Raw genomic sequence first — 27,239 nt, forward strand, 5'->3', positions numbered from 1 at the left:
CGGTAAGGCGGAATGAAACGTGTGAAATATTCCTATTAAGCATTTCATGTCTGTCATAAAGCACAAAAAAGCTAAACGCGCGCGCGTGATGTTGTCGTTCCGAAAATCCGTAGTTTACATTTTTATTACAAACTGCAATAGCTGTCCGTCTCTGCTTTACATGGAAAATGCTATATAAGCCCATCTCTCTTTAACTCTGAACGAGCCGCAACTTTTACGTTCTAAGTACAAAGACAGATACAATTGCAACTCGCGCGCTGGAGAGTGATTATATCTTTTGCAAAGATATATATCTTCCTTATCTGTAGCTAGGGAGCTACCCATCTCTTTCATAAACCATAGTTCCTGTGGGCCAAATTCTGCTACATTTCTACCATATTCACAAAACTAAATTACAAATGTGAAGATTAAATTTAATTACGACAATTTTTATTTGGTCTGGGCTCCAACTATGAATTTATGAGGGAAAAAAAGACTTGAGCATGGGGAACTAATCTATTCTCGCTTATTTTATTCCTCTGAACCTTTTTAATAAATGAAAATATAAAATTAATGAACTATAGAATATCCATTGAATGTATTTATTTAAACATCACACATGTATAATTATATAAAAAAATTAAAACACAATTTTAAAAAAAATGTATATTCTTTGCACAGATTACACAATACAAGAAACTCTAAACAATGGCATTATGTATGCAAATATTAAATTTCTTCCAATAAACATAAAATTATATTAAATATTTTAATATAATTTCAGTAATTTTTTTTTATATACATGTTGATTTGTGATAGGCATAAAAACTTTCAAAGGGATGAATGTATAGCTCATTTACATAAAAAAAAACTGTCAAGCTATTATACCTATTTCTAATCATCATATATAGAGTCATTATTCTGAAATATTTTTATTACTACATTTGTTCTATTGGACTGTCAATAACTTCTGGCAGTAAAAATTCAGCAGCACGGGCGGCTCTAGCCTAGAAACCCTGGCGCCCCCTAGGTCTGACCCCCCCTCCCCCGCGGCAATAACTATTAACTTTGCCGTCGTTACAAGTTTTGTTCATATTCCAACAAGCTATTTTATAAGTAGGTATAGCTAACAGTATGGTATTAGTTACGGCCTTTTTTATTATAACGGCAGAATAACACTCATTGTTTTTATGCCTGTAGTACAGCTCTGTTGCGAAACTAAGCGGCGAACCGCGATAGATTCCAAGACGATGCTCTTAGCTGTCTCAGGGAGCGCCGCGGCGCCCCCCCACGGGGGCGCCCGTGTGCATTGCACACCCTGAACTATAGGTTAAGCCGCCCCTGGGCAGCAGAGATAGAAAGTACTAAACAATGTTCAATTTTAAAATACTTTTTCATACCATATTAGATTATGTATTATTACTAAAATAATTGATTTTAGAATAAATGTTACACCAATAATATACACATATATCCCTTTATATATTTCACACTTATTTCTAATTGTTTTATGTTCACTATAAAATATATTACATTAAATTATTTTTTCAATTGGAATATAGCCAGTAATGTTAGTTCCCGTCTTATAGTTTTCTTATTGTCTGAAATATAATTATTTATTTACATTGGGTAAAAGAGAATACTCCACAATATTTCTCAATTGTTATTGGTTTAATATTGTTTTTAGTTTTAAATTGGTATAGATATGGGCTAAGCTTAAATGAATACATGCACTTTTATTTCGGACTTTGTGTTGTTATCTCCATGATCTACCAGCCCTAGGAAGAATCTAATGACTCTGTGTTTGGCACTAATCGGTGTAACATAACTCCTGAAGATGCCCCATGGAGGGGTAAAACACATGTTGAGTGATTTGACAGTGGCAGTTGTGTAATTCGCATTGTTTGCCGCATACGCATTTATTAGCAGGCTGGAGGGTGGTGCACTTTGTTGCATGACTAATCAAAATATTGGTCCTTTTCTTACTTAGAGTGGACTTCCGCAAGGTAACGCCTGATTCCATTAAATATTTAACATTATTTTTATGTTTAAATCGGTGTAGATATTGGCTATACTTGAATGAATACACACACTTTTATTTCGGACGTTGTGTTGTTATCTCCATGATATACCAGCTCTAGGAAGAATCACACACAACAAAACAAAATATTTTTAAAATATATTTCATGTGTCATTTAATTGTTCCCTTATCTCGTTCAGTAGATTTAAACATGGTCTTTTAAACGGAGACATATGCTGTTCAAGAACTTGTTCCAACTTAGAAATGTCTGTAGGATATTTATATCTTTTTTGCACTTGAAGAAATGTCAAAAATAATCTTCCATAGTTTTTATCATTAACACATTGAATGGCGTTCTCTATAAGTTTTGTTTGAAAGAAATTCTGTATATTTTTAGACTTTGTACAATCCTTATACACTATGTACAATGTGTACAAATGATGTACAAATATATCCGATGTAATATTCAAATGTAATACAACAGTTATGAAGTGTTTTTGATATTCTTCACTTGAATTTTGTATAAATTCCTGCAAAACTGTATTTTTAATATTCACATCTTTAATAAGTATAATTAAAACTGATTGGAAAGCATCCGGGAAGCTTTTATTAGCTTTAACTAGTAAATCTAATCCTATCCAGCTTTGTTCACGTTTAAGAAACGATGTAAAAAACCTTTGTAGGAATATAGAAATGAAATCAATGTTTATTTCCTTTTCGGTGAACAATTTATTACATGTTTTCTCTATAGCTGTAATTGTAAGATTCTCGGCGAGTTGTGTAATTAAGTTTGGTCGTTTTAAACACTCTTCTATCATATATTCAAACTTACACAATGGTTCCGCTTCAATTGTGTTAATAAAATTTTCGTCAATAATATCAGCTTCTATAGGTTTTTCTTCCACGCTTTCAATAATAGCATCTGTATTTTGTAATAAACACGGTTCCTGACCGGTTTGATCAACAGAAACGTTTTGTTTATCCTGCTTTTGCAGTTTTAAATCATCGAAGCTTCGTTGTTTTAAATGACCGAATCTTTCGCTCCATTCGTTATTGTTTTCAAGAGTAACAGCTGTTTGAAGTAACTTCTGCACGAGAGGTTTCGAAAAAGATGAAAACTGCCAAATATCAGACATTATTTATTTATATTTAATAAATACAATAGGAATACAAATATAAATATGTCAATTTTGACAGGAACTCGCTTCGTACAATGTCATAATGTTGCCATAGTAATAAATATTAGTTATTTGGGCAGAGACATATTTACTATAGGTCCAGTAACATTTATAGCTTCTTTAGGTTTTAGACGGAAGAGCGCTGAAGGACCTCTTATGAAGTTAGACCTTGGCTTCAAATTATTTCATCAGAGTTAAAAGCTGTCGACTCCTTAAACCATTTGGATGGACAGCCCATGAAGTATGTCTTAAAACTAGTTATGAATCCTCAAGAGATGACCTTTGCTGGAGCTATCTCTAAATGTAATATAAAAATAACATGAATATAATATGATATATACATGTATGTGTGTATATATATATATATATATATATATATAGTTCTTTATTACTAAAATTAACATTTACCTACAAAATTATTTTTTTAATAATAATATTTTATTTAATTAAATATAGCACAATTAATATGACATAAGGTCGTCAACAATTATTGCATTTGTATTCTGATTATATTTTAAAATGTCTAAAATAGGTTACATGTGGAATTTAAACTACAGTAATATTAAAGTTATTTTTACATTTTTAATGGTTCACTATTCGTACAGACAAAAAAAATATTTGTTTTCTTATTGTAATAATTACGCGAGTCGTTTTTATTAAACATCAACCATATTTGACAAAATAAATATATTTAAGGAAGAACAATTTTAACTGCGATGATATAGATAGACTAGTTTAAATATTGAACATAATTTGTTTACTGAACAGTTAAAATAATTAATAAATTACATTGTTTTAGTTTGATAAACTTTAACCGAAGTTTAACGTCCAGTTATCTAGTTTAAGACGTTATTATTATTCAGTCAATGGTTTAAGTTTATACTTCCCAGTCAGTCGACCTCTGTCACTTGTCGTTTAATGTTGATCGATGTCAGACGTGTTTCGTCGAGTCTTATCGCTGCGTAAAATAAATATTTCGTTAAATTGTTATTGCAAATTAAATGAGTTCTACAATCGGTAAGTATATATAAACATTTCCTGTTTTAATATATTGTTTAATAAAGGATAATGAGATAGTTTATTAGAATAATACAAATATACTTACAATAGAGTATTATTAAATTATTTAATTGTATTACTCTTTTTTCCTTGTATTAATCGATTGTAATTATATCGATTGTTCCATTGTCTGTTTAATATTAAACGATTTATTTTTATTTCACCATAGTGAATACGCAAAGATTTATTTCTATTCAATTTTATGTTTTATTTATATTTAAAATATTCAGGCTTTATAGTAATCTTTTTTTTAAATCTTCAGTTTGTCATTTCTCGTGTTTATATTTGTTTATTATAGTTCAAATTAAAGCAATCTTTAAACTCTCCATACATGAGATATCAAGTGATTCAGTTTCTATTCACAAATAAGGAAGTCGGCAGATTGTTCTATACTAGGGCTTTTTGGATCAGACATGCAGAATCGAAATGTTTAGTATGTCTTCAGGGGAACTCCACCGTGTAAAGGTTGGAGTGAGAAGAGCTGGTACTCGATAGAGAAACGCTTTGAAAAAGAAAGATTGTGGGATTCCCAAGGAATTTCGCAGAGTATTTTCCAAAAGTTGAACAAAAAAATATACTTTATCGTCCAACTGGTAACCCGGGAATCCCAACGTAATATTACAAGCGAAGAAATAACAATAATAATAGTTTATTTGTCGCGCGACAGACGGCATATTGCAGATTAATGTGCTAAGCAAGAGATCATATCTATTTCTTAGATTTCTCTTTGATTAGTGACTTTTCTGGAAGACTAAACAACGCGAGGAACATCGAATGGTAATAGAGGCAGTTCTGATATAGCCTGCAGAGGAATCTCTGCTTACCAGAGCACTATCTTAGATTCACAGGGCCCTCAAATCGTAATAAGTTGAACACGTTAGCATAAAATAGAGATATCATCTTATATAACTTTTTAAAAAAGATCTCTCCTGACAATGAAACTTGAATATCTTCCTAATATTATTCTAGCTCAGGGGTGAGCAACCTTTTTTGGTCGGAGGGCCGTAGTTTCAAAAACAGAAGGGTCATGTAGAAAAAAAGTATATAGACAACGTACGAACAATGTTTTAAACTTGATTTATGTTTGTAATTACGCAATTTACGGCTAATTAGCTTCTTTTATTATACTTAAGGCTTTGTTTCTCTGAATTTTTTCTAAAAATACAAAAGTAAATTAAATTTTTACATGCCTCGAGGGTCGTATGCGGCCCGCGGGTTGCTCATACCTGTTCTAGCTAGTATATAAATAGCCATGTAATTCTATATTCTTGTTTTGTTTATATTGAGCATATATGCCAATTTAAAATAGCTTGGCCAGACCAGACTCTAGATTATTAGACTAGATAGCCGATTGTCTCTTTCCAAAGGTCGATGTGCAATTCTTATCGCCGGGTATTGTATGTGTTATTACAACGCGGCTATCCTAGTTATAGAATCCTGTTCAAGATTTCTGTTTGTCGTTTGGTGTTTTATTCTGAACGCACCGGAGCGATCTTGTTGTCGTGTGTTTATTCTGTTGATATGAAACCAAATTATACATTATATTGACTTCAGTAGATAAAATATAAGTTTGTTTATAACAGAGGTGGACAAGCTATTTAAGTCTGACATCTTTCAAAAATTGGTTTAAATTAAAACGTATGCCAAAAATTCAACAAATAATACCTAAAGAATTAATTTGTTTATTGAGATAAAAGTACAAAATATGTCTACTGAATTTTAATAATAAAATTTAAATAGGTTTTTTTTAAATGAATAATCGGTGGCGGCATTTCTGAGTAATTTTCTTGGATGTAAATTAGATTTCACGAATTTTAAGTGGAATAAAATGAATACACATAAGTATGTGGTTTCGAATATTAAAGTTATATCGAGGGCCGTAAACAATCTTTCAAAGAGCCGCATGTGGCTCGCGGGCCGCAGGTTGGACGCCCCTGGTTTATAGATTGTACTCATACGAATTGTGGTAGCCCAGCGGGTGGAGGACTGTCACTTGCGATCGTAGGTCCCGGGTTCGATTACCGAAATACAATTTTATACAATTCACACTTTGTACATTTTTTTTAATGGCCTCCGCTATTGGGAGCCTCTCGTACCCCTATCTACTTTGGGACAGGGACTTTATTTACACATAATTTTTTCAGAGTTTTATCTTTATTCGACACTCACTTTCATACTTCTCAATTTCTTTTATTCTTTCCTTTTATCCTTCACAATAATTATATAGGGTTGCCAGTGTAACAAGTTTCAAGAGGATGAACAGCAGCGTCCTCTGCGTACCATAATACCACACTGGGATCCAACCTGCCTGCCAAGCGTGGCGATTATGGTACATCTCCACATAAATGTCTTTGGGGAAGACCTAAGCTTGGTAGTGGCGATCTTTGGGCTCAAACGACTTTTTATTATATACATAATAAAAATTATATATATATATATATATATATATATAATGGATTCAGGCGTTATTTTGCGGAAGTCCACCCTAAGTAAGAAACTTGTTTGTGAGCTGTCGCAATCCTATATAAATGTCTAATAGAATCAGCCGTTACCTCGTGGAAGTCCATCCTAAGTAAGAAAGAGATGGAGAGAGAGAGAGAGATAGTTAAGAAAGGGACTAATATATAGCTACTACCGCTATGCAGCAGTAGTCGTTCAATAAAGTGCACCGCCCGCCAGCCCGCTGATAAATGCCATGTGCTTTGTATGTGCCGATTAGTGACTCTGTGTTTGGCACTAATCGGTGTAACATTACCCCTGATGATGCCCCGTGGAGGGGTGAAACACGTGTTGAGTGATTTGACGGTGGTAGTTGTGTAATTCGCATTGTTTGCCGCACGCGCATTCATCAGCGGGCTGGCGGGCGGTGCACTTTATTGCACGACTACGACTGCATTGCCGGAAGTAGCTATATATTGGTCCTTTTCTTACTTAGGATGGACTTCCGCTAAATAACGCCTGAATCCATTAGATATATATATATATATATATATATATATATATATATATATATATATATATATATATATATATATATATATATATAATTTTAATAAAAAGCATGGAACCAGGCATTGTGGCTATATTTCAGCTGACATTAGCTAAAAAGAAGTAGAAGATTCATTGTCCAAAAATAAGCGGTTTCAGAAATAATAAATAATATAATGTACACTTTGCAATGCTACAAGTTTTTAGCGTATCGCGTTTTAATAGAAAATATAAATTAATATACGATATTTCAGTGTGATCATTTTAGACAGTGTGATGAAATAGGTGATAAAGATATGATGGGCGACGACAACCTTCGCCCATCATTCCTATCTTATAAATGTGTAAATAAAGATAAAAAAATGTAAGATAAAATTAAAGAATAAAAATAAATAGAAATAAGTAAAATGTACCTAGCCACCTTAGAGTAAGAAGATGATGGAAGAAAGGCGAGGAAAGAAAGAAGGTATAAAAGAGCAAAACGAAAGATATTGTGAAGGACAAAAGTAAAGAATGGAAGATATTTTGACGCGTGAGAGATTGATAAATAAAGAAAAGACTGAAAAAAAATTATTATAAAGTCCCTGATCCCAAAAAGTTAGGGGTACGAGAGGCCCCCAATAGCGGGGGCCAAAAAAAGAGGGATAAAGATTTCAACCTTGCTGACAAATTATTTATACATTTATTTATTTAAAGTTTTCACATCTGTTACTAATCATAATTTGTTTTTATTTTGATGCTATCAATGAGTAGACAGTTTGAAAAAGGCTTTCACGTTAATGTCGGCCATTTTAGTGCGATGTTTACACCATAACCTCTATTTAACCCAGTGCCGGCTTGCGACGTCCGTGTTGCAGCAAAAAACAAAATGGCGGTCGAATACCGCAACATATTCCAGATACGTCCAGAACTCGTGTGACCGGTTCTGGAGATACAGGATGTGTTCAATGTCAAGTGGGATAGTATGGTGCAGATTACTCATTCCCGCGATGTAAAAGATCCAATGTTTCTTTTCTTAAAGACAAGGAGCAAAGATTGTTGTTACATCAGCCATAGGATGTTCACCATTTCTTTATGGCAGCTGATTTTAGTAATCCCTCGTTCCTCTATCATTTTTTGGGAAAAGCACTTTGAATTGAAAGTTTTTTAGTATACACCAATACCTCACTTTGCGTCGTGGTTACGTTCCAAAAAAAACACGACGCAAATTGAAACGCCGTAAAGTGAATTAAGATTTTCTATAGCAAACCATGTAAAGATCGAAGAATATTGAAAGTAACATTTATAAAACAAAAATAATATAACTGGCAATAAATAAATTAGAAAAAATTTTACCTTTTTTGTAAACAGAAATGACACGTAAAAATTTATTATTCTCTTTTAAAAAAAAGCACAACACACTACATTACAACACTACGTAATTAAAATTGATCTCTAACTCTCTTGTAATCAAAACAAAGTGTAAATAAAACTGTATAAAAATTGCGTTGATTTTTAGTTAGAAAGGGAATCCCCGCCCGAGTTTTGATGGCATAGCGCAATTAGAAACAAAAGTGTTGCCATCTGTTAGAAAAAAAAGAAGATTTCAAAAAAATTAAAAAGCTCGAACCCAAAACAACGCAACCTCGAAAATCTAACGACGTACAGTGAAAATTAGTGCTAATTAAGCAGCGACGCAACTTCGAAAAAAACGCAAAACGAAACGACGAAAAGCGAGGTATTGATGTATTTTTATTTATTTTTCTACTTTCGTCCGTCACAATATCTGGCATTATATTTTCTTTCTACCTTCACATTTTCTTATTGCTTTTATTTACATATGCTCTTTGCGTCGTTTCATTTTCTTTTACAATTCTCATTTGATTTTTATTTAAAATTGTTTTGTATATTTATTTCTTTGCATCATCAGGGAAGTGATACTGCCACTATTTTGACTATCAATTCTATTTTCAAATCTGTTTTGAACGTCCACTATTGGACTTGCGTCATCCCATAGATTTATCACTTGCGGTAACTAATGTCTTCAAACGAACTTGACTTAAGGTCGCCCTTCTTTTGGAGTCCACTCCCATGCGTGGGACAAGGACGTTACAACTCGTAAGGTATTTCGTCGGTAAAGTATTTTTGAATTTTATTCTTTCATTTCACTTTCTCCTTTTATCCTTCACAATCTTCTTCTTTCTCCCTTTGTTCCTAGAACACAGTTTGTGACGTCATCACGGTTTTGACTCCATTTTTCTGATTTTATTTATGTTGTATTTTAATTTCTAGTTTTATTTTATTCAATTATAGCTATTTTATTATCTTTTATTATTTATTAAACCTATGTTGGTTTGTTTATGTTGGAATTTAGCTATTATTTCAATTATTTCATATGTATACATGAAAGTTGTCCGTTTTTTAAACGTTTTTTTTAGTTCGACCCGTACGGAATTTGTTTATTTATTTGGGTCAAAATTAGAAATTGAAATTTAAGCACCTTCCCGTTGTCAGATTGATCTGAAATTTTGTACACACATTTAATTTAGATGACAATACAATATAATAAAATCTATAACTTTATAAACCTAAGATGGCCGCCGATACAAAATGGCGGATTAAATATTTTTCCTTAACCTCCTCAATATGGGTATCAAATGAAAGGGCTACACTAGTAAAACACGATGATTATGTCAAAATTTAAAATTCAAGATGGACGCCGTACCAATATGGCGGACTAGGTACATATTTTTCCACAACCACCACAATATGGGTATCAAAAAACCGTTCAACTTAAAAGTTTTTTAAATGTATTTATTCCATCAGTACGTCGTCGGTCAGGACTCGCTGGTTGGTGAAGACCTTGTTAAAGTAAACAGGAATACAGGATCCAGGACGCTTACACCTGGTACTACATGTTCATCCGTTCAAGCGAGGAAACTGTGATATATAAAAAGTGTTCAATTTTCTACGAAACTCTTAAAGATACTATGTATCCAATACGATATCTGTTCACAATGCATTTATAAGTTATTTCTAATGTAAACATATTTATTGTAAACAATGTTCAATTGTTTACATAAGTGATAGACAATGTAAATATGATAATCTGAATAAATATATATATATCACTTTATTATTAGGCCCTGTATTATCTCAAGGCAATACTTCGAGTTTTTATATAAGTAAAACGTTAATAACCGTATCATTATCCTGTTGAACACCGACCGGTTCTATATATCCTATAGAACCTTAATAAAGGTATGTACATCTTGTATGTATAGCTTATCTGCCAGTGATATTTACTAAATATTTATTTATTTAACATTGGTGGTATTAACAGAAATTTTATTGATTATCAACTTATTATTAAACGGTTTCATTTAGTTCGACCCGTACGGAATTTGTTTATTTATTTGGGTCAAAATTATAAATTGAAATTAAAGCACCTTCCCGTTGTCAGATTGATCTGTAATTTGGTACACACATTCAATTTAGATGACAATACAATATAATAAAATCAATAACACTATAAATCTAAGATGGCCGCCGATACAAAATGGCGGATTACATATTTTTTTTTAACCCCCTCAATATGGGTATCAAATGAAAGGACTACACTAGTAAAACACGATGATTATGTCAAAATTTAAAATTCAAGATGGACGCCGTTCCAATATGGCGGACTTGGTACATATTTTTCCACAACCACCACAATATGGGTATCAAATAAAACCGTTTAACGTAAAAGTTTTTTTTACCGATTTTTATTTATCTTTTTTATTTTTGACATTGCCTCGCAAGGTTAGTTGTGGAGAAGTAAAAGTAAGAAAATCCACAACAACACATGTGTATATTAAGTTCAATATAGATTTAGTTTCTGATATTTAAGTGATGTCAAGTACAACGAATTAGATTAAGTATTTCTTTGTAAGGCACGACTCCATCTGCTTAAAACTATTTAGATCATCTGTCGTGGAGCCTCAACTTTGTACTCAAGGGTGCCCTAAAACAATTTGGACCTCATTAGCAAGCCCACAGTTGGTCAACGAGCCGTGGACAGGGGCGGCTTAACCTATAGTGCAGGGTGTGCAATGCACACAGCCGCGACATTAGACATGTACTACAGGCATGAATACAATGAGTGTTATAAGCCATCATAAGAAATGCCGTAACTTATACTATACTGTAAGCTATACCTACTTATAAAATAGCTTGTTGGAATATGAACAAAACTTTCTTGTTACGACGGCAAAGTCAAAAAGTTATAATATAACTATGTAATGGAATCAGGCGTTACCTTGCGGAAGTCCATCCTAAGTAAGAAAAGAACCAATATTTAGCCACTTCCGCACATGCAGAGATTCTGTATTTGGTACTAATCGGTGTAACATAACTCCTGAGGATGCTCCGTGGAGGGGTGAAACACGTGTTGAGTGATTTAACGTTGGTAGTCGTGTAATTCGCATTGTTTGCCGCATACGCATTTATCAGCTGTTGGGCGGTGCACTATGTTGCACGACTACCAATGCATGTGTGGAAGTGGCTAAATATTGGTCTTTTTCTTAAATAGTTATAACCGCAGGGGTGGGGGTTGGTCAGGAATTGGGGGCGCCAGGGTTACATTGCACACGGGCGCTACAGGATCTGGCTTCGCCCCTGATCAAAGTCACGGGAAATCGCTGGATGACCAGCAAGACCATCAAGGCGATGGGGGAGGCCTGTACTTTATATTGGGTGCGTTTCGGCTGATTTGATTGAATGAATTGATTGCAGGTGAAAATGCTAGTGGTTCTTCTGGCGTGTGTTTGCGTGTGTGGATCGCTGGCAGGGCGGATTCCTCACTCCTCTTCGACCTCCTCAAACTCTGACGAAAGCTGTGGATACCAGGTATGTATTCAGATATTATATTGAAGCAAAAACAATTTCGTTCCTTACCTTTATCTCTTTTACGAAAATAATTAAAAAGGTTAGCAACCGAACCTAAAACTTTCTATTTATCATTAATATACAGGATGATTGGTAATAGATATAAAAGTATTAAAGGAAATAATGCTCAATTCATAGATACAGCGTGTGTCCAAAAATAAATAGTTTCATAAATAATAAAGCGAGAACAAGCGATATAAAATTTGGATTTTATATTTATTTATTTAATACTATTTATTTTACAAAAATAGTGCAAGTGTATTTACAAGGTGTAAAACTGACTGTACCAAAAAGTTTCAACTGCAAAGTCTCTGATTCATTTGTTGCAACGGAACAAGACTTTATACCCTTTGCACTAGAAGTTTTTTTTAAATTCATATTATAAGCAACTCGAAGCCATTTTAGTGAAAAGATCATATTCACATATAAGTTCATGATATACGCATGTAAAGACAAGTCATCGTTGTATGTTATTATAAAAATTCTAATTGTCTCCGGAGCCCCCAAGTGCAAAGGGTTAATATTGCAGTATCAAAATTCAAAAGGCATTTTAAAAGTAAATTGACGGAATAAACTCATTATTTAACAAAGGAATATTTAAATGACAAGAATAACTTCATTCTTTTAGGCTATATCTCAGAGTTCCCTAAACTTTTTTGTGTCGTAGACCCCTTGCCATGTTTTTCCGTGTTGGGTAGACCCCTTACTTACCTGATATTGACTTCCTGTAAATTTCTTACTGTAGTAAAGTTTAGTGTTAAAAACTTAAAGTAAAAACACATGATAATTTATACATTTATTAATTAAATTTAAATTAAAACTACTCAAAATAAAATTTTGTATCTGTTATGTATATACGTAACATATTAATAATTCTTTACTTCATAGGTACTTTTATAAATAATGTAAATGTTTTGATATTATTAGATAGTATGATGTAAGTAAATAGGAACTATTAGGTATGTGTTGAGATCCACTATCGTGGACCCCCATTTTCATTTGATGGACCCCCAATTTTTTTTTCGCTGACGTAGACCCCTTGCAAGTTGTCATAGACCCCTAGGGGTCGATATAGAACACTTTGGGAATCACAGCTATATCTGATAAAGTGTATATGTATAAATTTATGTTAAAATTATTATTCCTGCAAACCCATGCATTCTATCGGTTAATATGATAATAATATCGGATAAAAAAATGTTGCATCGTAAATAAATTTTAAAATGCCTTTCCCATTAAATAAGTAAACGTCAAGTTTTATTTATAAATAGATAGCGTATAAATCGAAGAAAAGTAGCGTCACAGATAACCTATCTATATTAGAACGTAAACATTCTCTCTGGCTTTATCATGAAAATAATAATACCGGAATAAAAACATTTTAATGCCTATTTTAATATTATATACATAATTACGTCACAAGATTTTATTCATATAATTTTCAAAGAGACCAATAAATACGCTATACATTCACACCTTTAAAGTTTTTAAACCTATTACTAATCATCCTGTAGATTTAAAATGAATGCCAAGAGTATGGAGTATTTTAAATATTGTATTTGGTGCCATACCTGCTTCATGGAATGCAATCGCAGCGATTCGCTTCTCTTTATCATTCCACTCCATTTTAACATCACAATATATTGGCGCGAAATTAAGAAAAAAAAGAACAACGAACTGTCAATTATTTGACAAATGCCAAATTCAAAAGTAATATTTTGTGTATTTATAATTATGACAGTATTTATGACCAGGCTAAATATAGTTTTATATTCCTATGCATGTAGAAAGAATTATACTATATATTAGGTCGAGAAAATATCTTTTCGTAATTAAATTGATTTTTAATAAAATCTCTTTGGTGGTATTCGTATCAAGTTAGCTATAACAAAACGGTTATATTAAAAAAAAAAAAGAAACGGAAGTAAAATTTTGTTCCGACTTTTTTTTCATTTGTTTTTTTCGTCAATACAAGTGAATTAAAATGAAGAAATTGTAATAAAAAAACTTTCTATGTTTATTGATCAAATACCGTGTAATAGTAACAAAGTTTTTGTAGCGTTTTCAATGCAGAAATTTATATGTCAAATATACACCTCGCACTGTTTTGCTTAATAATTCTTCCACGTTCTTTTTTATTTGCACATTCTTATATCCTTCTTTATATTTTTCACTCACTCTTCCATTTTCTCTTACATTAGCTCTAATTCCTGTACATTTCCATACCAACCGTTCCTTTCGTATTGATTTCTACGACATTTTAAAATTGTTGAAATTATTTTTTTTTCAATTGTCTGTTGTAATTTAAATAAATTGAAATAATATGACCCCTGTTTCTTTATATATATATATATATATATGCGAGGAGGTTTTTCACCAACCTATTACATCGACATCTATATCATTTTAATTTTTTACCTTTGACTTTTTTGATAATTTATTATGACACAAAAGTCTCAAGATGGCGAAGCAATATAAATCAGGGGTGAGCAACACGCGGCCCGTTACACATGTCAAACATTTCTAGAATTGAATTTATTTCATCGACTTTCATAAAAATTTGTTACAAATGGCGGTACGTGGTAAATTAAAATAATTTAATTAATAATAACAACCGAGTGATGCACGATTAGAAAGCTGCCCCCGTATTATATATACGCTTGTATCAAAAAAATCTTATTCTTATTGAAAATTTTTATTGAAAGGAAGGTTTTGTAGATAATTGTGTTACAAGTACCCGGCGATTAATATTGTACATCGACCTTTGGAAAGAGACAATCGGCTAATTTCGGCTTCGTAGAGCGTCATCTCTGTCGCACGACTGACAAAACGTCACATAGTTTATGTGGGACAGACATAACGCTCTACGAAGCCGAAATTAGCTGAGTGTCTCTTTCCATAGATCAATGTGCAATATTTATCACTATGTATTGTATATTATGTGACCCCCCACAAAAAAAATTAACATTTAAATTGGCCCGTCGATTGTAAAAGGTTGCTCACCCCTGATATAGATGACTGGTATCTGTTAATATAGATGGAATTTAGCAGATATATCCAATGTATTCACGAACCCTTCCGCACCATGAACCTTCATCGAAACAAAACAACTTTATCTGGTTTTCTAGAGCTGCACGCAAGCGGACCCGATGCTGTTGAACGTTCATATTGTTCCGCACACACACGACGACGTCGGCTGGCTGAAGACTGTAGATCAGTACTACTATGGAAGTAAGTTTTAATATATATATATATATATATATAATACCTATCTTTATAAATGGCTCAACCGATGCATCTTCAGACTTCAGCTCCATGTTTGGAAGCTATTCGATAGTAAATCATAGTAGCCAATCGAATTGCTGGATGTTAGCTGCTTTCAAACAGTCCTTTTGGAAGTCTATGCCCAGCTATGGGCATCCTATAACTGAAATATTGTTGTAAGTGTATTAAGTGTACTATCTGTTCCTATAGACTTAGTTATTCTAAATGTAATTAGCCTGTTGAATTCATATAGAAAAAATATTGCCAACCCAATCGATGTCGATTCCAACCGGTCCTTTTGGAAGTATATAGGATAAGTCTATGCCCAGCTGTGGGCATCCTATGATTGAAAGGATTATTGTTGTAAGTGTATTAAGTGTACTATCTGTACCTGTAGACTTTATTCTAACAAATGTAATTAGCCTGTTGAATTCATATAGAAAAAATATTGCCAACCGAATCGATGTCGCTTCCAACCGGTTCTTTTGGAAGTAAATAGGATAAGTCTATGCCCAGCTGTGGGCATCCTATGATTGAAAGGATTATTGTTGTAAGTGTATTAAGTGTACTATCTGTTCCTATAGACTTAGTTATTCTAAATGTAATTAGCCTGTTGAATTCATATAGAAAAAATATTGCCAACCCAATCGATGTCGATTCCAACCGGTCCTTTTGGAAGTATATAGGATAAGTCTATGCCCAGCTGTGGGCATCCTATGATTGAAAGGATTATTGTTGTAAGTGTATTAAGTGTACTATCTGTACCTGTAGACTTTATTCTTACAAATGTAATTAGCCTGTTGAATTCATATAGAAAAAATATTGCCAACCGAATCGATGTCGCTTCCAACCGGTTCTTTTGGAAGTTTATAGGATAAGTCTATGCCCAGCTGTGGACATCCTATGACTGAAACGATTATTGTTGTATGTGTATTAAGTGTACTATCTGTTTCTAAAGACTTAGTTCTTCTAAATGTAATTAACCAGTTGAATTCATATAGAAAAAATATTGCCAACCGAATCGATGTCGCTTCCAACCGGTTCTTTTGGAAGTTTATAGGATAAGTCTATGCCCAGCTGTGGACATCCTATGACTGAAACGATTATTGTTGTATGTGTATTAAGTGTACTATCTGTTTCTAAAGACTTAGTTCTTCTAAATGTAATTAACCAGTTGAATTCATATAGAAAAAATATTGCCAACCGAATCGATGTCGCTTCCAACCGGTTCTTTTGGAAGTATATAGGACAAGTCTATGCCCAGCAGTGGACATCCTATAACTGAAATATTATTGTAAGTGTATTAAGTGAACTATCTGTTCCTATGGACTTTATTCTGAGAAATGTAAATAGCCTGTTGAATTCATATAGAAAAAATTTTGCCAACTGAATCGATGTCGCTTTCAACCGGTTATTTTAAAAGTATATAGGATAAGTCTATGCCTAGTCTATATGGAATCCTATGACTAAAACGATTTTTGTTGTAAGTGTATTAAGTGATATCGCTTCCAACCGCTTCTTTTGGAAGTCTGCCCAACTGTTGACTGTAATCGCATTGTGACACATAAGAGCGTGTCTCAGTTCTGCGTGACGTTTGGAGGTCTTTTGTGAAACTGTGTCATAGAATTTTGGGATACCTAGGAGAGACTCATATATATAGATATCTAATGGAATCAGGCGTTACCTTGCGAAAGTCCATCCTAAGCAAGAAAAGGACCAATATATAGTTACTTCCGCTATGTAGCAGTAGTCGTGCAATAAAGTGCACCGCCCGCCAGACCGCTGATAAATGCGTATGCGGCAAACAATGCGAAACACAACTACCGCCGTTAAGTCACTCAACACGTGTTTCACCCCTCCACGGGTCATCTTCAGGAGTTATGTTACACCGATTAGTGCCAAACACAGAAGGAATCTTTACTGAAGGCCTATACCTTCCGGTGGGCATCCATCTCCTGAAAAGGTGAAGAAATAGAAAATCTATTCACCTTTTTAAAGTTTTCACATCTAAGTCCTCCTGTACATATTTCAGTAAATATTTTAAAGCCGTCGCAGCACGGAAGCGATGCAAAAGCCAAGCAATAAATACGATACGAGCTGATTAAACTAATAAACGAAACGTTTTGAATAACCGTAGCAATTTTACCGATAAAAAGCAGTTAAAACCGTGATAATATGTTAGGACAAAAATGCCTAACTGTGAACGTATTATAATTATGATTGGTCGATCATCACTTAAACGAATGATTTTTAACCCTTAACTTGGCAGTTTTTTTATTAAACGGTTTTATTTAGTTCGACCCGTATGGAATTTGTTTATTTGGGTCAAAATTAGAAATTTAATAATAATAATATTTTAATAATAAATAATTTAAGCACCTTCCCGTTGTCAGATTGATCTGAAATTTGGTACACACATTTAATTTAGATGACAATACAATATAATAAAATCAATAACATTATAAATCTAAGATGGCCGCCGATACAAAATGGCGGATTACGTATTTTTCCTTAACCCCCTCAATATGGGTATCAAATGAAAGGGCTACACTAGTAAAACACGATGATTATGTCAAAATTTAAAATTCGAGATGGATGTCGTTCCAATATGGCGGACTAGGTACATATTTTTCCACAACCACCACAATATGAATATCAAAAAACCGTTTAACTTAAAAGTTTTTTAAATGTATTTATTTTAATATTACATTAATATTCATACCACTTGACTTTTAAGACCCGAGGATGCCAACAGAAAAGACTGAACAAGCGTTCGAAAATTATGAAATTACCTAAACATTCACATACAAATGATTACTTTGCGTTCAAAATTGATGCCACTATTTTTTTTTAATTCTGATGTATCTCTACAGATATTATCAAGAGAAGGGTTAAACACTATTTCCTCTATCTTGTTTTCGGGAGAGGGATATATACCCTCCTACTTTCACTCTACTTCTCCCATTACATTCACGCATCTCCTCCCATCTCACTTCACACTTACGTCACAATTACGTCACCCACTGCCTTGCAACAAAACCGCTAGCTGTGGCGGCTTTTTTCTTCCAAAAGAAAAGAGATGTTGCCGCAAGCAATGCTTCACCCATTTCCACTTCGCAAGCCAATATAACCCTTCCATAACCAGATGATGTTTAAGGATGAACAAAAGTGATGAGTTTTGATTGGAATCGAAATGAATGGTGATCACTTGGCTGTAGTTATGCGTAGGTTGAATCATGTCTGAACTGGGGCGGCTCTAGCTCGTGTAGCGCCCGTGTGCAATGAAACCCTGGCGCCCCCTAGGCCTGACTCCCCCCCCATCGGCTATAACTATTAACTTTGCCGTCGTAACAAGAAAGTTTTAACATATTCCAACAAGCTAGTTTATAAGTAAACTTTAAATACGTAAAATTTCGAGTTGGAACAAAATGTTCGAAAAAGAAGCTGCGTATAGAGCGCTCGCGTTTGATAACTGCCGCCACCGCGCTGGCTGGCCGCTTCTGTCATATCATTGTTGTACCATGATGGTCCAAGGTGATGCTCTTAGCTGTCTCAGGAAGCGCTGCGGCCCCCCTCCCTACACACCCTGCACTATAGGTTAAGCCGCCCCTGTGTCCAATGCATACGAGATAACAGTAACAGAAGCAATTCATATGAAGACCGGTGCAGGTGATCGTGATATATGGAACCAGGAACATTGCAAATAGAGAATTTTGATTTTATTTAATTAATTTATACTGTTATTTATCCCAAAATACAACGACACAATTTCTATAGAGACCTCGATAAGTCACGATATACAAAAACACGCTCTTGTGTTTCACAACGCGAGGATAATCATCATGTTTACAGCCTTAGAAGTCCACAGTTAGGCATAGACATCCAAAAGGACCGGTTGGAAGCGGTATCGATTCGGTATTCAACAGGCCGATTACATTATGCAGAACTAAGTCTGCAGGTACAGATAGTAAAAAAAAAATGATTTTGTTCGTCACCGTTTCAGGTCATAGAAAGCCATTGCAAGGCATAGGATTTTTCCAAAAGATATCTATGAGGGTATATACCATTATCGCCACGCTGGGTAGGGGGGTTGATCGCAGTGTGGTATTACGGTACGCAGAGGGCGCTACTGCTCATCCTTTGGAAACTTGTTTCTAAGCTGTGGCAATCCTGTATAAATATATGGAATCAGGCGTTACCTTGCGGAAGTTCATCCTAAGTAAGAAAAGGACCAATATATAGCCACTTCCGCACATGCAGTGGTAGTCGTGCAACAAAGTGCACCGCCCGCCAGCCCGCTGATAAATGCGTATGCGGCAAACAATGCGTCATTGCCACCGTCAAATCACTCAACATGTGTTTCACCCCTCCACGGGGCATCCTCAGGTGTTATGTTACACCGATTAGTGCCAAACACAGAGTTCCTATATAAATAATGTAAATCTAAACGTAAATATAAATCCTATATAAATAATGTAATAGGGGGAAGGGGGTACCGGAAAGTAATGTCGTTTCTGTCGACATATTTTACCAAAAAAAAATCGATTGATTTGTTACCGCTCCTGCATTGATTTTGTATACTAGACGGCAAAAGGTTGTTGATAACGAAGGTGAATATATTGTTGATTAGAAATAAAAACTTGTTAAATATGAAGTCATGTGAATTTAACTTGAGAAAGCGACATTACTTTCCGGTCCGCTGAATATAGATATTTGAGGAACGAGTCGAAGGAAGCGAGGCGATGAATGAACGGTACTGTATGAAACAGAATGATATAAAATAAATAAACTTGTTAGAAATGTTTTGTCATTATTTGTCCCCTTAATACAAAGTGTGAGTTATATAAGATTGTATCACGGGAATCGAGTCCGCGAGCTCCGATTTTTGTTACCATTGGCAGCAAATTACTTATCTATAATCCTGTATGTTTGTGTGAATGTAGTTTGTATGTTTTAAAAATAAAATTATATATATTTTCAGGTCGTAATAATATACAGAAAGCTGGTGTCCAGTATATCCTGGATTCCGTGGTCAAGGAGCTTTGGGAGGATCCGAAACGGAGGTGAGTCATTTTGGTTGTAATGTTAATTTTACTTGAAACAATTACAGTTTAATGATCATGATGGTGTTATAAGTTTAACAACATTGATACATATACATAGTTATATATTTATACATATATGTATATGTATATATATTTATTTAATGTAATCAATTAATCTAATATCAAAGTGTTTTGACATTTGACGCCATTTATAAAAATTAAGGCGCGTTCACATTATGACATTACTTTTGCGCCATCTTATACTAACAATTTTAAAGGGAGTATATAAAATTAAATCCAACATTTATATCAAGAATAGTATTGCAAAACACGAGTTACAGAACCTTCTAAACAATAAACACTGAACCCTAAGATCAAGAACACGCGTGACCTTGAAATTATTTATAATTCTTTGTGTACGGTTCTCGGAAATTCTAACCGAGTACTATCTCGAACTTACTAGAACCTTATCCGTAGTGTAAATATGTGTACTCCCCATGTCGACAGTTCAGTGTTGTTTGAGTTATAAGATTAAGATCTATGATCAGTGATACAAAGTGACTATTTGGTAAGTTATTTGTACAGTGATTTCTTGAGCGATTAGGAAGCGTAGTTTGGACTAAGCGAAAGTATACTATGTGTTAAAGTAGGGTGACCATCTGATTTGTGAATAAAGGACTCCTTGTGAACCAGCGGTGTTTCATTTCGAGTCAGAACCCACAGTACGTAACATTTTATTCCTTCTAGATTTATATACGTGGAGACAGCGTTCTTCTGGAAGTGGTGGGTGAGACAGTCGGAGGAAGTTCAGCAGAGAGTTCGTACGCTGGTGCGTCAGGGTCGGCTACAGATGGTGGGTGGTGCTTGGAGCATGAATGATGAGGCTGCCTCTCATTATCACAGCACTATCGACCAGTTCACGTGGGGTCTCAGGTTGGTTTGATTTTAAAAGTTCCTATGCAGAATTCACAGTACAATACCCGGAGAAAAATATTGCACATCGACCTTTGGAAAGAGACAATCGGCTAATTTTGACTTCGTAGAGCGTTATCTCTGTCGCACGAAAAACGACTGACAAAACGTCACATAGCTAGTGTGGGAGAGAGATAGTGCTCTACGAAGCCGAAATTAGCCGATTGTCTCTTTCCAAAGGTCGATGTGCAATATTTATCGCCAGGTACTGCACGAGTATGTCGATTGATCGCATCATAGATATAAAAAATAATAAGTCATTAATTTTTTTGTCTCTTTCTTAAGAGACAATTTTACATACAAAGTGAGTTTACATACACATACATAGTGAGTGTACACATATATAATAAAGTTCCACAAGATTTTTAAATCCAAAATTAAAAGTATTTTATCAAATAAATCTTTTTATAGCATACAAGAGTTTTTATATCGAAGTATGTGGATCTTGGTTTGTTGACTCATTTAGGTTGTTGATATTATATTGTACACATAAATAATTAAATTTCATTTGAAACAGAGTTCCCCAAACTTTTTCGTGTCGTAGACCCCTTGCCATGTTTTTCCGTGTTGGTTAGACCCCCTACTTACCTGATATTGATTTCCTGTAAATTTCTAACTGTAGTGAAGTTTAGTGTTAAAAACTTAAAGTAAAAACACATGTTAATTTATACATTTATTAATTGAATTTAAATTAAAACTACTCAAAATATTACTTCTAAGGTACTTTTATAAATAATGTAAATGTTTTGATATTATAAGATAGTATGATGTAAGTAAATAGGTACTATCAGTGTATGTGTTGAGATCCACTATCGTGGACCCCCATTTTCATTTCATGGACCCTCAAATTTTTTTTCACTGACGTAGACCCCTTGCAGGTTGTCATAGACCCCTAGGGGTCGATATAGACCACTTTGGGAATCACTGATTTAAAAGAACAACTGATTTCTTTTGAGCTTCTAGCTAGTTTTTATCAACACGTCATCACTTCGAGATGATGATAGCTTACTTCTTATAATATTAAAATTATCTACAATTCAAAAACTCATGTTAATGTCTACTTGAATTATATTTTTATTATTCCCAGTAAACTGAACCAGACGTTTGGTGCCTGCGGCCGCCCACGTGTGGGCTGGCAGATAGATCCGTTTGGTCATTCGAGGGAATTCGCTTCCCTCCTCGCTGCTATGGGCTACGATGGACTGTTCCTCGGTAGGATTGACTACCAGGACAAGAGGAACAGGTTCAGTTCCAAAAAAATGGAAATGATCTGGAGAGGTGATGATAACTTAGGTGAGGTGATGAGTTTTAATTTTTTTTTACTTTGTACTTTTAAGTGATTGGCCGAATGAGACGAGATAGAGTGCGATAGATAAGACGCACAAGAGATTTTTAAAAACAAACGACAAGCTGTCCATCTGTCCTTATCTAAGAATCACATACCACCAGATAATGTAAGTGGTAAGACTGGAAAAAGTGCGCCTAACAAAACGCACACAGTATATTTGAGAAAAGATTTTGTATATTGGTACCTTTGATCTGCGGCTCATATAACTCAGGATATATATGAGCGGTGACTCAGGGAGAGTATGATTGACGACGCACATGAGATGTGTAAGAACAGATGGGTCTGCTTTTATCTTCATCGTTATTCTATTTTAAAATATATATCCGTTACATTCTTCTCCTGCATTAGTTCTCTTTCTTTTACCGTCAAAACTACACTAAAAACAATAAAGATCTAAAGGGATTTCTTTTATTGTAGTATGACATCCAATGCTGGATATATGCTTTCCCTATAGACTTCCTAGTCTTCCGATCTTGCCCAGATTATCAGTCCACCTTGTGGGCAGACATCCTATGCTTCTAGAGGTCATCGGTCATCGGTTCTGGGTACCATATGGTCTGACCAGTGCCACTCCAACATGCCAATCGGCAGGTCAATGTAGACGGAACTTCTTTAAGTGAAATTTTTTTTTCAGGAATATCATCTGATATATTTACGGGCGTTCTCTTCAACACATACTCCCCGCCTCCAGGGTTCTGTTTCGACGTGTTATGTGATGATGAACCGATCGTGGACGATCCTGATTCTCCAATGTTTAACGTTGACCAGAAGGTGAGTTGTACAGGATAAATTTAAGATATCATCAATTCAGCTGGTAATGCCAAGCATAGGCCTCCCTCAGAGTTCACCATGATGACGTGGTCATGCGCTGCCAGCATCCGGTGACTTCCCGCGACCTTGACTATGTTGGTCTACCTAGTGGGGGGAGGGGGGGGGGCTACCCAGACCGCGTCTACCAGCTATTGGTCGCAAAAAACCATTTGATTTTTTTTATTTATATAATAACATGTCTCGGTATTTCAATTCTATAACCTTAATTTGAAGGTTGGAAGGTTTTGTGTAACAAATATTTCTCGTCTACACTTCTATTTACTTATTGTTCTTATTGTTGTGCCTTCGTTCTCTTTCCACGGTGGCGCTTTTCACTTTGACATGTAGTTGACAGTAGCATATCACGTGGGGCTAAGTGCGAAAAGAAACACTCAGGATGATGAAGTAAACAAACACGTTTAATGTTAACACTCAAGAATAAAACAACAACTAAGTATGAATTATAACCTAATAATACAAATGTTACGTGGTTCCGTGTCCGAGAGAGAATGCTTTTGGTTTTTTTTTTGGACCCCTCTGTTGGGGACCTCTCGTTTCCCTATCTCGTGTGGGACAGGGACTTTTTAATTCTAGTAATTTATTCATTTTTTTTTATTATTATCATTCTTCTCTTTCATATATCATCTTATCTGTCGTACTGTTTCTTTCATTTTACAATTTTCCCAGTCTTTCTCTTTCATTCCATTAGCCATACATTCATCCTCAACCACTACATTCTAGGTTTCCTTACTATTTTATTTTGCAACATTACATTTATTGTTCAATATTTAACACGTATTTTCTCTGTAATTATCATCTTATATTATACTATTTATTAAACTATTTTTGGTACTACTATATTCCTTTTATTTCTATATTTTAGTGTTTGTTTTATTTTTACCTATTGCATTTATTACCACCTTCCTGCAGTAGCTGAGGAAGCATTCTCTCTCCCCTTCGTTTTGCATGATGGCCGAGACATTCCCTTCCTCTATCTTTTTGCCCATCCGGCATTCGGAATCTGCGCGCAGTCTTCCGAACGCCGGACAGTGGGCCACAAGGTGGACCACGGTCTGGCCCACGCCCGGTTCACAGAAGCACGAGGGGTCCTCCTTGAGAATGCTTTTGGTTACGGTACCTCGGTCTCTACTTTCATTTACACGAACCTCTATTTGCTATTTGATGAACTGGAAGTTATGCTTCTAGCCGGTCTAGGCTTTGTGCAGCTTGAGATTGAGCCCGTGGAAACAGAGGTCCACGATCTAAAAAATTTTACGCTGACGATCGTACTTCAGTTCCGACGAAGACGTACACACGCGGAGAACTATACCCGTGTAGGTATAGTGTAGTGTGTGGGGTGTTGTGTGTGTAACACGAAGCGAGGACTACTCGGCGGTCGGGAGAGACACGGGTCTCTCTGGGCCGCCCTCGCTTGAACGCAGGTCAGGCGGACGCGGCCGCCGTGTCATGTGTAGTTGAGTAGTGCATGACATGTGCATCGAGACCGCCGGGGCTCGATGTGAGGCGCGCATCCTGGCGTTGAGACGTGGGAGCGGATATTATTTAAATTCCGCTTTAAGGGCGGCGAGAAGGGCCGATTGCTCCGCAATACAGAGAAATAAAATAGTGTATTTATAAGGCACCGTGAAAAACTGGCTGCACCACAGTTTCAAGTTCATTTGTATTAAACGGAACAATATTTTTTAATAAAATTCCGCAAAACTTTATTGTACTACTATTAACAATTAAAAGCATTTTAAAAGTAATTTGACAAGAAAAGGCTTGATATTCAAAATGGAATATTTATAAAGAATCCTTAGTAGTGATGTCGCCTGGTTGTTTTTATTTCATTTAGGCTATATCTAAGTGTATATGTATGTCTTAAACTTTATTAAAAGATGTGTTGTTGTGGACTTTCTTCCTGCTTCTTCCCCATATCTTACGTAACAAAGTAGAATCAAAAAGAGTTCTGTTATATATTCCAATATTGAATTTTGTCTTTATATGTAATCTTTTCGCGGGTAGATCTAGAACTTGCTTTTTAAACATTAATGTTTGACGAGTCACTCGTACTGAGAAGGTTATTCAAAAATAGAATACTTTGGACGGTAAAAGAATAACGAAGTTAGATTTGTACGAGGGCTTTATATCCTGGGTAGTCAAACATTATAATGGATATCCTCATTGTGTCAAGAGAAGTCATGATAGACGTAAATAAAGAACAGAGTTAGTTAAGGAAAGCAAACTGACAATTTCCCTAGGTGGAAAAGTTCCTGGAAATTTGCAAGAACATGTCAGATGGATATAGAACACGGAACATTCTGGTGACGATGGGAGAAGACTTCCACTATCAGCACGCGGCGATGTGGTTCCAGAATCTGGACAAATTGATACAGTGAGTGGAGAAATGGGAAACGATGGAGAAAGCTTTATTTAATGGAATCAGGCGTTACCTTGCGGAAGTCCATCTTAAGTAGGAAAAGGACCAATATTTAGCCACTTCCGCACATGTAGTTATGTTACACCGATTAGTGTCAGAGGCACTAATCGGTGTAACATAACTCCTACAGATGCCCCGTGGAGGGATAAAACACGTGTTGTGTAATTTGGCGGTGACGGTTGTGTGATTCGCATTGTTTGCCGCATACGCATTTATCAGCGGGCTGGCGGACGGTGCACTTTGTTGCACGACTGCCACTGCATGTGCGGAAGTGGCTAAATATTGGTCCTTTTCTTACGGAGAAAGCTTTGCATGTCTGGGACACATGGCATATATACACATTTAATATATTGGCTTATTAACATAAAATGTTTATGTGTAGTACGCTTTTAACGAGTTATAAAATAATTGAAGATGAAAGCAAAACGTTAGGCGTTTTTAAATAAATAACAATTTATGTTGCAATTTATTGCAGGCATATAAAACCACATAGTGCACTTCAAAAAAATATATAAACAAAAATAAACACGAAAACTTGTTATAAATAAAGTATATACTTGATAGAATTTATAATGAGCGACGCGTACTGCGGTGAGCATAGACATATTGAAACTGTTTCTCGTGCCGCGGCCGCGCGCCTACTGCGGTCCGCTGGCCAGCTCCGTCGCACGCGGCGCGGCCATTTTGTGTCGCGTTCACGTCGACTGGCGCGACTAAAGAATTTAAAAAAAAAGTAATTTTTACAAAAAAATCTAACATGTTTTTGCTGTCAAATTATTAAAGTTAATTTAAAAAAAAGTTACATAAAATCTAAAAACACAAAATTTAAAAAAAAACAGTAACATTAACAAAAAATATTTTATATAAGATTAAACTGTTCAATCTAATTTAACAAAAATTTATATAAAAACTAAAAAGATGACCTTGGTAATCTTGGCGAAGATTTAATATTTTGTGTAAGATTGAATTATTAATTATAATTTACAATAATATTTGTGAAAAACTATTAAAAAAATTAAAGAATAATAGAACACGACTTTAGCAATTATAGCAAAGAAATTGAATATTTTTATTAGATTGAATATTAAACTTTCAAATATATTACTTGCTTAATCGATAAAAAATAAATAGATGTTAAAAACACAGTGGTCGTGCCAAGAATGATGAATTTTCAACTTTAGTGAATTAGGGTATCCACAAAAAAGTTCTCAAAACCACTATGCAACAG

The 27,239-nt window shown here is 34.8% G+C and overlaps 1 protein-coding gene across 1 annotated transcript in view; it reads left to right on the forward strand.

The window, feature by feature from the left end:
* Positions 1-4,056: 4,056 nt before the first annotated feature.
* The window catches only part of LOC137927460 (lysosomal alpha-mannosidase-like), a 38,681-nt gene continuing 15,498 nt past the window's right edge, over positions 4,057-27,239 (forward strand). Inside the window, exons 1-7 of the mRNA XM_068771274.1 lie at positions 4,057-4,194; positions 11,980-12,093; positions 15,261-15,363; positions 20,378-20,459; positions 21,189-21,374; positions 22,501-22,706; positions 23,396-23,532. Coding sequence (XP_068627375.1) covers positions 11,986-12,093; positions 15,261-15,363; positions 20,378-20,459; positions 21,189-21,374; positions 22,501-22,706; positions 23,396-23,532 — 822 coding nt within the window. The 5' untranslated portion in view covers positions 4,057-4,194; positions 11,980-11,985. The remainder of the gene's footprint in view (positions 4,195-11,979; positions 12,094-15,260; positions 15,364-20,377; positions 20,460-21,188; positions 21,375-22,500; positions 22,707-23,395; positions 23,533-27,239) is intronic.

The sequence above is a fragment of the Battus philenor genome, unplaced genomic scaffold, assembly GCF_028537555.1.
Source record: "Battus philenor isolate CCGP_79_NKW_IND1 unplaced genomic scaffold, ilBatPhil1.0.hap1 SCAF_30, whole genome shotgun sequence".
Classification (NCBI taxonomy): domain Eukaryota; kingdom Metazoa; phylum Arthropoda; class Insecta; order Lepidoptera; family Papilionidae; genus Battus; species Battus philenor.